Source organism: Phaseolus vulgaris, chromosome 4 (assembly GCF_051622355.1).
Source record: "Phaseolus vulgaris cultivar YP4 chromosome 4, ASM5162235v1, whole genome shotgun sequence".
NCBI classification, from domain to species: domain Eukaryota; kingdom Viridiplantae; phylum Streptophyta; class Magnoliopsida; order Fabales; family Fabaceae; genus Phaseolus; species Phaseolus vulgaris.
This window is the reverse complement of record NC_143501.1, coordinates 44,395,306-44,412,115: the sequence shown is the minus strand read 5'-3', so window position 1 is coordinate 44,412,115 and position 16,810 is coordinate 44,395,306. Positions and strand designations below refer to the sequence as shown.

At 32.9% G+C, this 16,810-nt stretch overlaps 2 protein-coding genes across 2 annotated transcripts; one reads left to right on the top strand and one right to left on the bottom strand.

The window, feature by feature from the left end:
• Positions 1-1,822: 1,822 nt before the first annotated feature.
• On the top strand, positions 1,823-3,664 carry LOC137837719 (embryo-specific protein ATS3B). The gene is made up of 3 exons (XM_068646820.2): positions 1,823-2,054; positions 2,164-2,277; positions 3,153-3,664. Exons 1-3 carry the CDS (start codon positions 1,932-1,934, stop codon positions 3,489-3,491), a joined length of 576 nt encoding a protein of 191 aa, XP_068502921.1. The 5' UTR covers positions 1,823-1,931; the 3' UTR covers positions 3,492-3,664.
• A 6,443-nt stretch (positions 3,665-10,107) lies between these two features.
• Positions 10,108-13,692, bottom strand: LOC137836518 (cysteine-rich receptor-like protein kinase 7). Its single transcript, XM_090301535.1, is given in 7 exon segments — positions 10,108-10,440; positions 10,524-10,677; positions 10,771-11,015; positions 11,017-11,352; positions 11,451-11,572; positions 11,653-11,793; positions 12,105-13,692. Coding segments are annotated over 7 exon segments (2,838 nt in total). The 5' UTR covers positions 13,612-13,692.
• Between the last annotated feature and the right edge of the window lie 3,118 nt (positions 13,693-16,810).

The window sequence follows — 16,810 nt, the reverse complement described above, 5'->3', positions numbered from 1 at the left end:
GTCTCGCTCTAGTAACAACATCAGTTGTTGCATTTATGTTCTGTGACCTCGTTGTGATCTTCGGTGAACAGTGATTGCATTATAAACCTGCTTAATCGTTGTCACATTCTTCTCATTTCTCTCTTTCATGGTTAGTAAAATATTTCTTGGCTTCACCGCAGTTTTACTCATATCCTCAACCATAACCTTTTCCTCTATACTTAACCTTCCAGCATAGGGATGACCCACCATTGTCTCTGCCAAGTCATGATTGTGAGAACCACAAATTAATTCAACCTTCCACCCTTGACCACCTTTGACTGGTTTGCCTCGCAATCTGAAAGGACACTCACACTTCCTACTTCCAGTTTGACTGACATCTACTTCTTTTTTATACCGTCTGTATTTACCTCCTCTCTCACAACCTAACAATACATAGGTCATCCTTCCTCGTTGGCCCGTCCATGTATCTGACCTTAATATAATAATGACAAACCCATAACTATAGCCAACACTTCTCGCCCAATCTAACAGCTCATCTCGATCACGAAATACCTACAATAACATTCTTAAAAATTTAAAAGAACATCTTGATCATCATGCCAAATTTAAAAATAATTCATATAAAAAACATTCACAACCCAACATTGACCATACCTCATTTGTAGAAAATGCCTCACTACATTCATGTGCCCTGTGTTCATTATCTAATGCGTTATAACTTGTTGACTGCTCCAGATCAACATCATCTAATCCATCCCACACATCAATCTCCCCTAAAACTCCCATGTATGACTCTGTTGAATCCATTCGGTTGCTGAAAAAAATTAACACTTCACTTCCGGATAAATTAATCCATAACCAAAAAAATATCAACAGTTAACTTCCGGATATATATATCCGTAAGGCAATATTATGAACTACGAATATTTTCATCCGTAAGGCAAATACTAGTCCCGGATATTTTCATCCGTAAGGCAATATTATGAACTACGGATATTTTCATCCGTAAGGCAAATATGAACTACGGATATCAGCGTCCGTAGGAAAATCCTAGTTCCGGATATTATTATCCGTATACAAAATTTTGACTTCCGGATATTAATATCCGTAGGCAGAAAATTTGAATTCCGGATTCCGATATCCGGGACCAGCTGAGCTCGAGAAAATAACCAAAGACGAACGAAAATGGATTAATTACCTCCTTTAACTTGCCAAACGAAGCTTACACTCAACTTAGCAACAATGAACGAAGCACAACCTTCTCTTTTGCAGCTCAAACCAAAGCTTCACACATTCATGAACTTCTTCTTCCTCACCATTCAATGTTTTCATAAATGAAGAAGACAAGGGCATTTTTGGATTTTAAAAAATGTGTCGGGTGCCAATCACAATTGATCGGGTGCAGGAAGCAATTGCCTTCAAGAGAACATTTGGCCATAACTACTCACTTGTAACAAGTAGGTTGAATAAGAGATTGCAAGTTTTTAATTTTTATTACTATTTTTTTTGTTGAAATTTATTATTTATTATTAATACCATGAATAAATAATAAGAAAATGGGAGGGAAACTTAACTGACACATTTTCGTTTTAATTCAGAATTTCCGTGGTCCCATGTTGTTTTTAAAGTTACCTTGTTGCTATGTCCATGCATCAATTTTAAAATTCAAACTCGTGCAAAGCACGGAACGTATATATACCAGTAAAAAAAACATCGAACATGGAACGACATGGACAGGGGAAAAACGCGAGGGTGAAAAGTCGCATTTACCCTTCCTTTGCTAAACGACGTTTTTTCTTGCCGTTTATGTGGTGCCGTGATGCATATAAATAACGTGCACATAGATTCCAAAGCAAAACAAAGAGACACTGAACTTTGACCATTTTGCGCAGAACTTCACAAAACTCAATTCTTGAATTTTGGGGTTTTCAGCTTCTGAAGAAAAAAAAATGACCAAGTTTGTTCTTTTTTTGTTATGCTTTTCCTCTGCACTGAGCCTTTCAGTTTCAGAGCCCGAAGCTGTTTCTGTGAAACTTCATGCAGCTGAATCCTTCTCTGCGGGGTATATCCAGGTAACTTTATTCTAATTTCTAAGAAGACCCTTTTTTTCTGTTTTGTTTTGAAGTTTGATTATGCACACTAAGATGCTTAATTAATACTTTTTGTTTGTTTGTTTAATAGATGAAAACTGAATCAAGCTGTTCTTACTTGTTGGTTATAAGTACGAGTTGTTCATCGCCCATGTTCACAACTGATAAGATTGGTATTGCGTTTGGAGATGCTAAAGGAAACCAGGTTTTGCCTTTTTTCCTACAATGAATTTCAATTTTCAAGATTTTATTTGTTTATTCATTGTGGCGTGTGTTTAAAGAAGGGGTTCAAGATCTAGTTTTGAAGGAAATATTGATGAATATATTGTTTCTAGAAGAGTTATAGCAAAACCCTTAATTGAAGTTGAACTCCAGAATCAAGGTAATGGATATTCGGTATTTTGCAGGAGTTCACACTGTTACTATGGTTCTCAATATTGTTTATCTACTTTTTATTTTGGTGGAGCCACATTTATTTATTGTTTTGTACTAGTGACAGGTTTTTTGTTTGTTTGTTGGTAGTCTGACAGAAAATAATTAATTCCTTTTTTTCTAAATAAACTGGGCAAATAAGTATTTTCTATCCCTTTTTGTTACAGCTGAAAATATTTTTTTGTTTTTGTTTTTAAAGGCTAACAAAGTGCTAGATGCTTGCTCATTTAAAATAAAAAGTGAAATTTTTGTTGTTGTTATATCAGATAAAAAAATATTCAGATATATTTTTATTGTAACTGGGTTCATGAATTTGGTCAACAAATAGGCCAGCTTAAAGTATAGGTGAAAGTTTAATGATGTTTTATCCCTCACTATTTGTTTATTTGTAACTATTATGAAAAAATGATCACTTTTTGTATCTTCAGGTTAGTTCATAAACTTTATCTGCATTTAAAGTTTAACTTGTAGAATTGGAAAATTTTATTTTATTTTCTCTTCAAAATTTGTGTGGAGTGTTCATCTGAGACTCTGTTACCTAACTTGGAATTTTCTATATATACTAATCAAGGGAGCTTAATCTGCTGCTGCAGCAACTTGAAACCTTTTAATTTGTTTTTTTTGTTTACTTTGAACATGAATTACCAGGTATATGTGCCAAGACTAGATGATCCACTTTCAAAGACATTTGAGCAATGTTCTTCAGATACATTTCAGATAGATGGTGCATGTGCATCTCCCATTTGCTTTGTGTATCTTTATAGATCAGGGGAAGAGAAAGGTTGGAAGCCTGAGAGTGTGAAAATCTTTGGCTATGACTCAGAGCCTGTTACTTTTACCTTCAACACCTCCATCCCCAGTGACACATGGTATGGCTACAATGTGTGTCAGACTCCTCCTTCTCCTTCTTCTGCATTTCAACTATCCCCTCAGAAATGGCTTATGAGTTTGGTTCTAGGCTTTATTCTTAGCCTTTTGCTTCTTTAATAATGTTATGGACTTTATCTAATACACCAAAAGTCCTTTTACATGTAACCTTCAAAGGTAAAACTTAGTAGTAGTGCAGAAAGTAGGGACATGGCATGAGATATGTAAGACCCTTGGCCAAAGTCAGTTACTTTGTGACTTTGTTTTTAATGCTTTGTGGGAGTTATGTTGAATTTATGGTAATGTTATGAAAGGAGAAATGCTAGTACTATATAATGCATTTTTTTAGAGGAAATAGTACATCTATTGATATAATAGAATTCAATGGTTGTAACTTGTAAGTCTTCTTCAAGAAGAATTTGGTGTGTCTTTCTAAGATTATGATAAATTCTGATAAATGAAATTCACGCTTTTATGTTTTTAATAAAATAATGTCCATACATTTTTAATTTTTGAATATATATTTACATTTTTTTGTATTTTTAATAAATGATACTTACTTTCTTTGTATATTTAATAAAGTGACACTTATTTTTCTTATTTTATTTTATTTTAAAGTATTGTATTAACTAGAAGTTAAATTAAAAATATAAAAGTTATTTTTATTGACTACAATTGAATAATTTAATTATTATATATTTAAAATTAAGGGAGGAACCTGACTAATGCAATCTAATTCAATTGAAATAGATTGAATAAGGTTTTTTTGTGTGTGTGTGATTTGATAAAATCTAACATAACTCTAGGTAAATCAGGTTGGGGCTTTAGTCGCAAATACATAACATAATCAGAGGCTGCTACATCGCATTTGGATGGATTAAATTGGGAATTTTTTGGTGGTAAATGAGCTTGTGTTCACTGGTTTGCTGACCATTTTAAAAGTAAACAATTATTTTTTTCTTGAATTTTCTTGGTTCGAATCTCACACCCAAAGATAATTACATTTCATAAATAATATATTAATAATGTAAATTTTATTTTATAAACTAATTTTATAAAGTTGAATTATACTTAAAATTTACTTTTTAATATAATATTAAATTCATTTAAAATCTATTATAGTAAACGTTTATTGAGTTGATCCATTAACATTTATGTTAATCTCGACATGAATGTGGTGTGTTAAAATTATTTTACATCAACTAGAAATTAATATAAATAGATATAAATCTTACTTTATAAACTAATTTTATAATGTTGAATTCTACTTCTTAATTAATTTTCTAATAGGTTAAGTTAAATCCTCAGAAATGTCCAACCGTAGGAGGCCCAAAACTTACACTTTACAACTTGCTAACTTGTTCTTTTGCACAAATGATATGCAGCAGACATGTGAATTTATATGGGTTTTCTTGTTAATTAATTAGGACAAATCCATCCTTTTCATAGGAATGAAAGATAAATATGGTGACATAGGATGATATAAAAGAAATACAAAGTGAATGGTTTTTATCAGTAATAAAGAATTAATAAATAAGAACTACTTTAGGGGTGATCAAACCCTTATACAAATTGTACTTTAACCTTTTTCTACCTCCCAAGAAACACATATCAAACAGACAAAATCAAAGATACAAAGAAAAACGAAATGACAACAAGAGCATCAACAAACCAACCTCATGCAGGTTAAGAGGTCCAAACACCAATTAGAATAAGAGAACGACCTACCTCGAGTTTTTGAAAAAAATCTAAGACCAAACCTTTACTTGAACTATTGCAAACACTTCAGACACATCAACCTTTCATTTTTTTAAAAATGACTTTGTTCCTTTGTTTCCAAATTTCACTCACCACTCCAACCCAAATTGCTCCCCAAAAATCATTAACCAAACTTGAAGCTTTGCACAACTCGAAATGAAAATAATTTGACACAGACTTAATGTGAATCACGAACTTCACACCAAGCCACTCAAAGAAATGACACCAAACAAGCCAAGCAAATATGCAATCGAAAAACAAATGGCGGTGAGATTCCTTCTCCTTCTCGCACAAACAATACAAAAGGTTGTCAACCACAATTCCTCGCCTTTCCAAGTTGACCAATGTAGCAATCTTATTCTCCAACACCCTCCAGGCAGTGAAAAGTGCAGAAAACAAAGCTTTAAACCTCCACAACTTACTGTACACAAAAGACATCTCCTCCTCGCGATCTTGCCTTAACAAAACATAGGCAGAATTAACCGAATAAGTTTGAGGCTCTCCAACCTTCCAAACTCAACTATCCTCCTCTTCCAAATCCAACCTCGCCCCTTGCAACTCCTGAAGAAGATGACACTCCAAAGACTTCTCCCATATGAAGAAAGACCTTCGCCAGTCTAAACGCCAAACCCAAACACCATATATCTAATCACCAAGTTGTGCCACCTTTGCATATTTGGCCGAACTCAAAGAAAACAACCTCGGGAAAACCCTCTTCAATGCACCACAAATCAGCCAACTGTCTTCCCAAAAAGAGTTTTTTCTTCCGTCACCAACTTTCCACTTGAAAGTGTCTTCAAAATTCCTTCCGCAGCCCTCCGAAGCCCACACCTCCTTTAAATCTTTCCACCAAAGTGAGCCCCTAGAAAATTTTCGGTCCTCTCTCAAACTTCTCCAGCCACCATATTTAGATTAAAAAATCTCCTTCCACAAACCTCCTTTATCCAATCCCAATCTCCAAATCCATTTCCCCAACAAAGCCAAGTTAAAGATCCTTAAATCAATGATACCAAGACCCTCAATCTCACGAGGCTCGCAAACCTTTTTCCAAGAGGCCCAAGCTATCTTCCTTCCTTCCGAACCCCAATCCCAAAGAAAATTCCTCTGAATTCTTACTATCTTCTCCTCCACTACTGAGGGCATTTTGAACAAAGACATAAAAAATAGCAAAACAGAAGAAAAGACAAACTTGGTCAAGCAAATTCTCCCAGCTAACGACAAATACCTGCCCTTCCACCTACTCAGCCTAGCCTTAACTCTCTCTACCACCCCACTCCAAAAAGCACCTCGCTTGTGGCACCCCCCGATCGACAACCCCAAGTAGATGAAAGGAGTTACCATCACGTCATAGTTCAAAATTTTCGCAAACTGCTGGAGCAAAAGCTGGTCTATCCCCATCTCACCAATTTTACTCTTAAAAAAATTAACTCTAAGCCCAGATGCAAGCTCAAAACAAAGTAGAATCGCCTTAATATTGAACACACTTTTATTGTTGGCTTCACAAAAAAAACTATGTATCATCAGCGTATTGCAACATGTTTACCCTCACTTTGGCCCTTCCAATCTCCAGACTATCTATCAGATTTTTCTCTTCTGCCAATCTTGAGACCCCTGCCAATCCCTCTGTCACTGTAAGAAACAAAAACGGAGCTAGCAAATCTCCTTGACGTAGCCCCTTCTTGGAAAAAAAACTCATTAGTAGGACTTCCATTCATGAGCACTAACACAGAAGCAGATTCTAAGCAGCTCTTTATCCAAAGAGTCCATTTACCATAGAAACCTAACCTTTCTAACATATAATAAAAAAACTCCCAACTGACTGAGTCGTAAACCTTCTCATAACCAACTTTGAAGAAAACACAACTCTTCTTCTTCCAAAACTTCATTAGCTACTAACACACTATCCAACAAACCCCTTCTTTCAAGAAAAGTCGACTGTTGAGGTCAAAAACTTTGCTAATCACTTTCTTCAAACGTAAAGACAACGTTTTTGAGATAATTTTATATAAGCAACCACCAATGAAATGAGTCTAAACTCGTAGAGCTGCTGATGATTGTCAACTTTTGGGATTAAACATAAAAACGATGCATTAGATCCTCTAGGCCATTTACCGTTGGTTGCAAAATCATTCACCGCCAACACCACGTCCTTTTTTATAATGTCTCAGCTAAACTTTATGAAACTAAAGTTAAAACCATCGAGACTAGGGCTCTTCAAATTGTCACAACTCCAAACAGCTGCCCTAATTTCTTCTTCAAAAAAGTCACCAATCAACATCTCATTGCCAACCTGTGAGATGGTATTGAAAATAACATTGTCCAACCTAACCTAACAAACATCATTCCCGGCAAACCTATCTTCAAAAAATTCTCTAACCTCGTCCTTGACCATGTCCTTATCCTTGCACCAACTGCCATTAACGAAAACCCCATGTAGCGCGTTCCTTGCCCTCCTCCAATTAACCGGCGAGTGAAAAAACTTTGCATTAAGGTCAACTGTTTTCAACCACTTTTGCCTTGCTTTCTGATGCATAATTGCCTCTTGTTTAAACAAAACTTTATTAAAGTCAGCTAAAAAAGACCTTCTTTCTTCTCTTTCTGAATCGTCTAAGCCTCTTTCATCATCTCGATCATCTAACTCATTAATCTTCTTTTGCAAGTTCTCACTAATGTGATTTACGTCCCCAAAAATTTCTTTGTTCCAGACTTTTAAGTTTGCTTTGAGCTTTTTCAATTTTTCTTTGAAGATATATATCCCTCCTCCTTGAACTTCGTAGCTAGATCACTTCACCAGTTCTTTAAATCTACCATCTTTTTGCCAAACATCCAAACACCTAAAAGGTTTCGGACCCCAGTCGACATACATATCTTTTAGCACAACTGCACAATGATCAAATACATATTTGTTGTTGACAGTGTGGCCACAGATCGAGCCATTCCTTTGACACAAGTACCTCTCAGTCCTACTCCTTACCATACCATTGGGTTTATACCACGTAAACTTCCTGTCAACCAACAATATATCCACCAATTTAGATTTTTCAATAAAAGCGTTAAAACCTTTTATTTCTCTAGAGTAATTTGAAACAAAGATCAAACTCTTCCTCTCCTCCTGCCGTCTAATAGAATTATACTCCCCTAAAACACATCAAGCCTTCTACGTATGATTCAATCTGTGAACAAAGATCTCTACCCAAACCTCTTTCTTATCCTGCAAATACAAAGTGAGTGTAACAGTATAAGTATCCCCTTCTACATGTCTAATTATATATGTAACATTGATTTCTTCTGATAGTATCATTACGTTATCTGCGGTCGTAACACTTCAATTCCACAACACATAATGTCAAACTCTCTTCTTCATTCCAATTGGGTAGCAGAAATGATATATTTATACTTCGAAAATGGGGAGTGATGGTAAAGAGATTAGTCTTTGTCATGATTCGTATTTGTTGGTCAAATCGGTGTTTGAATTCGTTTGTTGCTTGATATTGCTATGTTAAAGTTAGTATTGGATTTATTTGTTACTACTTAAGTAGTAATTGGATTTATTTATGTTATGTTTATACATTTTTATTTGATCAAGGAGAAATACATTAAACACGATAAAAAAATATTAAATAGAAATTAATTATAGAAATTAAAATAATAAATTATTATTTAATTAAATTAAAAGTTTATTAAACATAACTAAGATAACAAGTTTAAAATGGAAAACAAATATTTTTCGTTACATAAATCATTATTTGTTTTCTAAAACTAAGAATAATAAGAACTTTTCAACAAGTTATATGCTATTATGTTAACTATGGAGAGACATATACTCATAGTGCTACATGATCAAAATAAGTTTTAATTTTAGAGCGACAAGTGTATCATTTTAAGTAATTGGTTAAAATTTAAATATTTTATTTTTGAGGTCATTTCAAGTGAGATTTCATTAGTTTAGGTAAATAAATTACTTTGTGACAACATTTTTTTAAAGATAATGCGATTTCTTATTTAGAGTGACTAATACTATGATGTCATAAAAAAGTAAAATCTTTTTGTTTGTACTTGTTTGAAGTAGAAATCAAAACACTTAAACAATGTCTCATTTATGTGATAATATTTGTGACACTATAACTACACCATTTTTTTTTATCTTGTACAATAATTAAAAAATATTTTTAACTTTAAATAAGAGTTTTACAATGGTTTTTTGAGACGTGAAATATGCAGCCGTGAGTTTAAGTTTAGGCAATGATTTTTTGTTTTATATTGGTAGAATAAACAACGTTTTTTCAGGACATTCTTTAGATAACATTTTTCCTGATAATGTTTAGAAAATATTTTGTAAAATGTTGTTGTATTACAAATGTTTCTCAATAACACACTACAAATTTCTTTTGTGACGAAACTTTTAAGAATGATATAATTTTGTATTAAAAATCTGTCACATTTATCTACTAATAACTAACATTCATCATAGTTTGTGACGAATGAGTCTTCATTGCAAATTGTCATAAAGGAATTATGTTTTTTAGTGAACAACATAATCCACGTCCACAATAAATGTCCCCCTTTGAATTAAGCTCATTAATTGTTAGACGACACAATATTTTTAACTTTTCCCATGAGTTTCGCAAGGTAGGGAAGACCTTCGCTAAATTTTGGATGATGGATAACTACAACAATCTTGCTCTCAAGTGTATCTCTTATTTTTTTTTTAACCACCCTAGTAAGTAACTTACGTTAAACTATAATTACTCCCGTTTGTCTTAGCTTTTTTGGTTCTCATATTTCATTCTCCATCTTTCAATAAAAACTTGTACTTGTTTGAAATGTTTGAATTTCTTTACTTTATATAGTTACTTCTTATTCTTATTGTGCTATGAAAGTTGATGAACAAAATTGTATATGAAATAAATATATTATTGGAAAATTTACTACAATCCTAGAACAAAAATAATCATATACAACAAATATAATTAGTTCATTAACGAGGAATACATTCACTTGTAGACATTTCATTGATTGATAATGGTGTAGAAATATTCATAGATTTCCTAGAACTTGATTTCCTTCCAATAGATTTTGAATCCATTCTTCCATGCAAGAAAAATGCAGGCTTTTGTGGAGTTGGTAATTCGCTAAAATGACCATCAAGATATGAAACAATTGTTACCATTGTTGGCCTAACATCGGGATTTTCTTGAACACACAATAAACCAATTTGAATACACTTTATAACTTCAATTTCAGCATAATTTTCCTTAATATTTGAATTCAATATGCTTAATGGTGTTTGATCCCTCCATTGTTTCCAAACCTACAATAATATATCAATTATTAGATATTAAAAAAAAGTTCATTCACCACCAGCAAACAAAATTGCTTAATTATTATACTCACATAATTTAGGAGACCGTCAGCTATACGACGTGGTTCACTTGAATGCATATTCTTTCTTCCCGTAATAATCTCTAAAATCATTACTCCAAAACTAAAGACATCTGACTTTTCAGAAAATTGTCCGAACATTGCATACTCTGGAGACATATAACCACTATAAAATAAAATTACACAAATTAACATATATTCAAGTATATCTTTTGTAAAAGTAGAAATAGAAAAATAGGGATGAACATTCTCAACTTACCATGTTCCAACAATTAAATCTGTACTTTCTTGGTCTTGACTAATTTCAACAATTTTAGCAATGCCAAAATCTGAAATTTTTGGAATCATATTTTCATCTAGTAGAATATTGCTCGGTTTAAGATCACGATGTATAACCTTAAGTCGAGAATGTTCATGTAAATAAACAATTCCTCGAGCAACACCTCCTATAATTTTATAACGTTCACACCAACTTAACAACTTTTGTGGTTGAGAATCTACAAAATTGTTTAAATGAAAATTGTAAGTAATCGTAATATGTGGATGAAATTAAATCAACTTGATAGAAAGAGATTATATAAGAAGGAATGTAAATATTGACTAAAAAAATTTAGGTTGAAAGTATCTAACCAAATAAAAAGTGATCAAGACTCTTGTTTGGAACGTATTCATATATAAGTATCTTTTCTTCTTCTTCAAGACAAAAACCAATGAACTCTACTAGATTTCTATGTTGAAGTTTTGCAATCAATAAAACTTCAGTCTTGAACTGAGCAACACCTTGTTTAGAACTTTTTGAGAGTCTTTTTACAGCAATTTGTCGTCCATCAAGAAGAATACCCTACAATATAACCATTATTTAAGTGCAAATCAAAAACATTAAATATGTCAAAAAAAAAATTTGTTTACTCAATAAAAAAATCCTTATCAATTTTTTACCTTATAAACTTCCCCAAATCCACCTCTTCCTATCTTGTTGTCGTTGGAAAAGTTATTAGTTGCTAACTCAATTGCTGTCAAATTGAAGTGCAAGGGCTCCAAAGTGGCAGTTTCATGACCAACTAGCAAATATGATTAAATTGTTAAATAAGTTTTAATACTTCTTGAACCTGTGAAAGCAATATCTTTATACATCACGTACAATTTTCCTTGAGAATAGTCGTATGGCTCTTTCTTGTATTTCTCCTTTGAAAATACCAAGCCAATAAGAAGAGATTCACCAAAATAATTGTGGGCACAATAACTACTATTACAATTTTTCGTACATTGATTCCTTTGTTTTCTGCATAAAACAAGTCACACAAAATGCCATTATAGACTACTGATAACGTTGACTAGAGATGTTTGTTGTTGTTATTCAACGTTACCTTCCAGATATATAAACATCAATTTACATAAACCATTCTAAATTTCAATCTTATTTTATGATAATTTCATGCACCAACTACATATCATGAAACAATCATGTCTATAAAAACCTTATCACAGTCATTCAAAAATATTACAAAACTTGGCATGTAATTCAGTAATTTTGTGAAGAAGCTTTATACAATTGCTACATATATATTTTTTTCATGTAAAATATATTATTACCTGATTGAATTGGTCCTGCAGATGGATCGTCGAAGTAAAACTGGTGAAATTCAAACCTGAGATTGCAACTGGGATATAGAACTCTTCCCCCTATGCTTCCCAAACGAGACCATGGAATTTCTGTTCCAATCAAATTTCCCAAGCAACCCTTGCAATCATCAGTAGGCAAATCCTTCGTGCATTGAGCAAGAGTATAAAGGGTTTGTTTATCATTCAGTTTCGTTGAGTATTTTCCAAATCTCTCATCACTATCTCCTGCCATAACTGCCACCTTATCTAGCGTCTTCGCTAACGTAACACTGAAGAAACTTTGTTCCTCGTTTCTGCTAGTGATATTCAAATCCGAAAACACAGGACTTCTCTCCACCGTTCTGAAAATTTTTCTGAAGGAATAGCGAAGCATGCACTGGCTGTACCAAACTATAGCCTCTTGGGAGGAGTTGCAATCTAATGCTATTCGATGTGCTGCGTTTTGAACGCATTTTTCACACACGTCATTGGGAACGTCACCTCGGCACATGAAGAGACCATAAACTGTGCTGTTGACATCAGCTTTGTAATATCTCTTGTTGGTGGCCTTGGAAGATAGGTAAGAAAAGAGGGTGGTGAGGCTTATTTGCAAAGTGTTATTCGAAGTGAGGGTTTCGTTAGTTGAGCAATTGTGGGAGACATAAAAGGGGTCTTTTGAAAACGTTAAATCTGCATGACGAGAGGTTTTTGATTCGAGAACAAGCTTGGGTGAAGGGTTTGTTGGTGGAACACGATAAAAGGGATAAGATTCATACCGAATGTTACAACTGGGATGAAGAACTTTCCCTCCGAGTCTCACCCCAGAACATTGTGGAGAGTTTGGAATATCTTTGATGGCATCACCGAGGCAGGTTCTGCAATCATCGCGTGATAGATCTGGTGCGCATTGAGCCAGACAATAAAGGGTGTGGAAACCAGACACGGGTGCTTCCCTCGTAGAAAACATCTTGTTATTGTTGTTAACAACAGGAGCATGTGCTGCTTCATCTGCTGTTTTGTTCATGGTCTCAAAATATAACTGCGTGAAGTTTTCAGGGTTTGAGACCACCTTGCCAGTGTTGCACTGGATTGTGGTCTCGGTGGAGAAGAAGTAGTTGGTGGAATACCGAACCATGCACTCTTCGTACCATGTCACAGATTCTTTGGACAAAGAACACTCCGAGGATAGTCTATTTTTTGCACTTTGAACGCATTGTTGACAGAGAGGAGGTGAAGTGTCACCCCTGCACATGAACAAGCCATAGATAGAGTCTGAGGGGTTTGCACACGAGAAATTGGTGTTGTATTGGGTGTGGCCAGAGGATAGAGAAGATAAGTTATTAAGGAGCTTTTCGACATAAACTTGGAGAGAAGTATTGTCAATGGTTTGTTCACTGGAGCAATATTGGTAGAGTGGAGAATAATCTTGTGGTTCAGTAATGGCAAAGTTGAGGAAGTTAATAAGGATAAAGAAGATGAGAATCTTGTATGAAGCCATGCATGAGTAAGAAAAATTGTTTTGAGCACAGTCATGTATGAAGCAAGTCACTACTACCACTATTTCTTATTTATAACATGAAATCATGATCCATTACTTTTAAACATTCATGTCATATATTTGTATATTTTTTCTATTATATTATTTATTAAGTTTTATTTAGCACTTTTTATGTCCACCAATATTTTTTAATCCTTTAGTAGATGAAATGGATATAAATTAGTCAACCATAAAATAAGTCAAGTAGGAATAATTGATAACCTCAATGAAAATGGGAAAGCTTAGCTTGCGGCGCAAAACAAAGAAGGTTAATCTTTGTGGACTTTTTATACAAAATTTTTCCATGAATTTTAAGATTTTATTAAAAAAAAATTTCCACACAAAAAATCTATAAATTTTGAAAAATTATGACGATATTATGTAATAAATAACACATTTTTTTAATACAAACTATATACTACATTTAATTTATGTTAATTACAATCAATGATTACTTTGGTTTTCTCACTAATTCTTACACGTTTGCATTATCCTTTTGGAAAATATTGATCATTATACTTTATATAAAACACGAAAACATAGAGTGTTCTCAATCTGAATAAAAATTTATTGGTTATTGTTATTTTAATTAAATATTTATCTACTTAATATTGGAGTGTCTTATTTGTGTTGGAGAGAAAAATCAACATCAAAACACGTCAAACCTCAATCCACTTGGAGTATATATGCCTAAATCAAAGCTCTCAAGAGCTCAATCAAAATGAACACTCAAATATTATAATATATGTTATTTAATTGGTGTGAAATTATTTTAGAAAGTAATACTCTCTCCGATTATCAACATAAACCAAAAAATAACTCGCTAATTAAGAAAATTAGTTAATATGATTTAATTTTAATAATCTCGTGTAAAAGAAAATTATTTCCTAAATTTTTTTAATTGGAATTTTATATAAAAAAGGGATCAATGAGAGTGCATCCGCAATATAAATATTTCTTATACCTTAAACCCAATATATATTAAATGGGTTTTATTTTGCTTCGGCTAAATTATAATTTGTATCTCTGTAATTTATGCTCTGTGATTATGGTCTTACATTTTTCTTATGATTTTTTACTTCCTATATTTAAAAAAGAATCACAATTTTGTTGTAATTCTCTTTTAAGTTAACATTGACGAATTAAGGTTAACTGCTGTGATGAGGAATTTTCTATTGGTTTTTAATGTTTGACTAGAGGCACATTATTTACAGTGATTACCGAGCGAGGAGATGTGCCACATTTTGTGTCATTGTAATTTCGAAGTTCCTTTGGATTTAGAGAGGGTTAACTTTTCATTATTATCTTATCTCGTTTTTTTTTTATCTTCTTAAATATTTCATTTTTAAACTATAAAGTAACTTCAATAATATTCCTCAAATATAGTATATTACTTGACACTTTCTGGTCAATATCATTGATCGAATACCTCTTGGATGATGTTACTGAAATGATTTTCATAGATCTAACAAACGTTCTTTATAACACAATATTATTAATGTAATCACAATGAAATGTTACCTTAACTCCGAGGTTAATCCGATAACTTACTATATGTAGGCTCATTATCAGATAGTCATCATGATCGAATGAATGTGCACACCAATCAAGACAAAGGTACACATTCAACAATATTTATTACCCTTACCTACTTTGTACTAAGCTCTAACTTAGACATCGAAATATATTTTGCAAGTACCTCCTTCACCTACTGAAGACCGAAGACCTCATGATGCCATTGACTAGGATCATCTAGCAAGAGTGGAATTCCCGACTCTGTAAGAACAATTAGTGTACCATATGACAACGAGATCCCATTGGTCTAGATCATTGACCGAATAACCCTCGAGTGACGTGGACATGGTTTTTATAGACCCAACAAACAATTCTTAACACCGTATGATTAATGTAATCACAATATGAAATGTTAACTTAACTCTGAGGCTAACCCAATAACTTGTCCTAATTTAGGCACAGTATATCAGAAGTCCATCACGATCTTATAGACATGAACCAAGACAAAAATATACATAGAACAATATTTATTACCATCACCTGTCTTATACCGAGTTCTTTAGACATTGGAGTACCTTTTACACAGGTACTCCATCCTCATTGATCCTCATTGACCGAAGACCTCACAACATCTTTAACTAGAATTATCCAAAAGGATGGATTACTTTTCAAACTTGTAAGAATAAATAGATATTAACTAAATATTTTTTAAAATAACAATATTTTTGATAATTTCAAAAATATCATTTCCGACGTATAATTCAATCCACAAATCAAACAAACCTTTCTTTAGTAGTTGCGAAACTGACAAAGTAATAAGGATAAGGAAAAAGAATATGGATGTGCTATTGGATGGTTATGGATGCAGATTAGCATGGTCTGTCAAAACTTTCCATTGGAGTGAATTTGAACGACAAGAATAATTAATAAAATCATTACGACATCGATGGGAAAACTTGCTTCACATGTTTAACAAATGACCTATATATTATTAGTTAAAAATCTAAAGCTGAGTTTGAGTTTCACAGAAAGATCTACAAAATTATTGTCTTAAAAATGTTAAAAAAATATCATTATTTTTTATACGGATTTATTCATCATTCGTTCATTAATTAATATTGAATGACACTTTAATATTTTGGAAAGACAACATCTCATACCAGAATTTCTCTATTCTTTGAATTTGTAAGTTGGAATCGAATTAACAAACGACGCACGTGTTGGACTATTCGACCACGAACTGTTCTATCGAAGAGAACCAACTTGACTTACGAAAGAGACATATAATTACTATTAATTTTACATTGTAATAAATCTATTTATGAACACTCCTAATATATAATAAAGATTTTATATAAAAGGACGCGTTTTAGGGAAAATTGGGTTTGATTTGCAATTGTAGAGGAAATAAAACCAACGATGGGTGAGTCAAAGTAAAATGAAATAAAATATATGTCCAAAGTTATGAATAAGGAGTGGGATCATGGAAAAAATAGGATCAATGACTTCGAATTTAATAAGTCTGTATAATGCTGGCAAGGTATGTGACATTTACGAAATTGATTGGGATTTGACACCATGGATATTGAGATATCTTAACACTATATATCAATTTGTTTTCTTATTATTGTATGAATTTTCCTAC

Excerpts from the sequence above, each read along its gene's own strand:
- LOC137837719 (XM_068646820.2), top strand. The coding sequence starts at position 1,932 with ATGACCAAGTTTGTTCTTTTTTTGTTATGCTTTTCCTCTGCACTGAGC. Across the intron at positions 2,055-2,163 it reads TCTCTGCGGGGTATATCCAG|ATGAAAACTGAATCAAGCTG; the intron begins GTAACTTTATTC and ends TTTGTTTAATAG. Across the intron at positions 2,278-3,152 it reads GAGATGCTAAAGGAAACCAG|GTATATGTGCCAAGACTAGA; the intron begins GTTTTGCCTTTT and ends ATGAATTACCAG.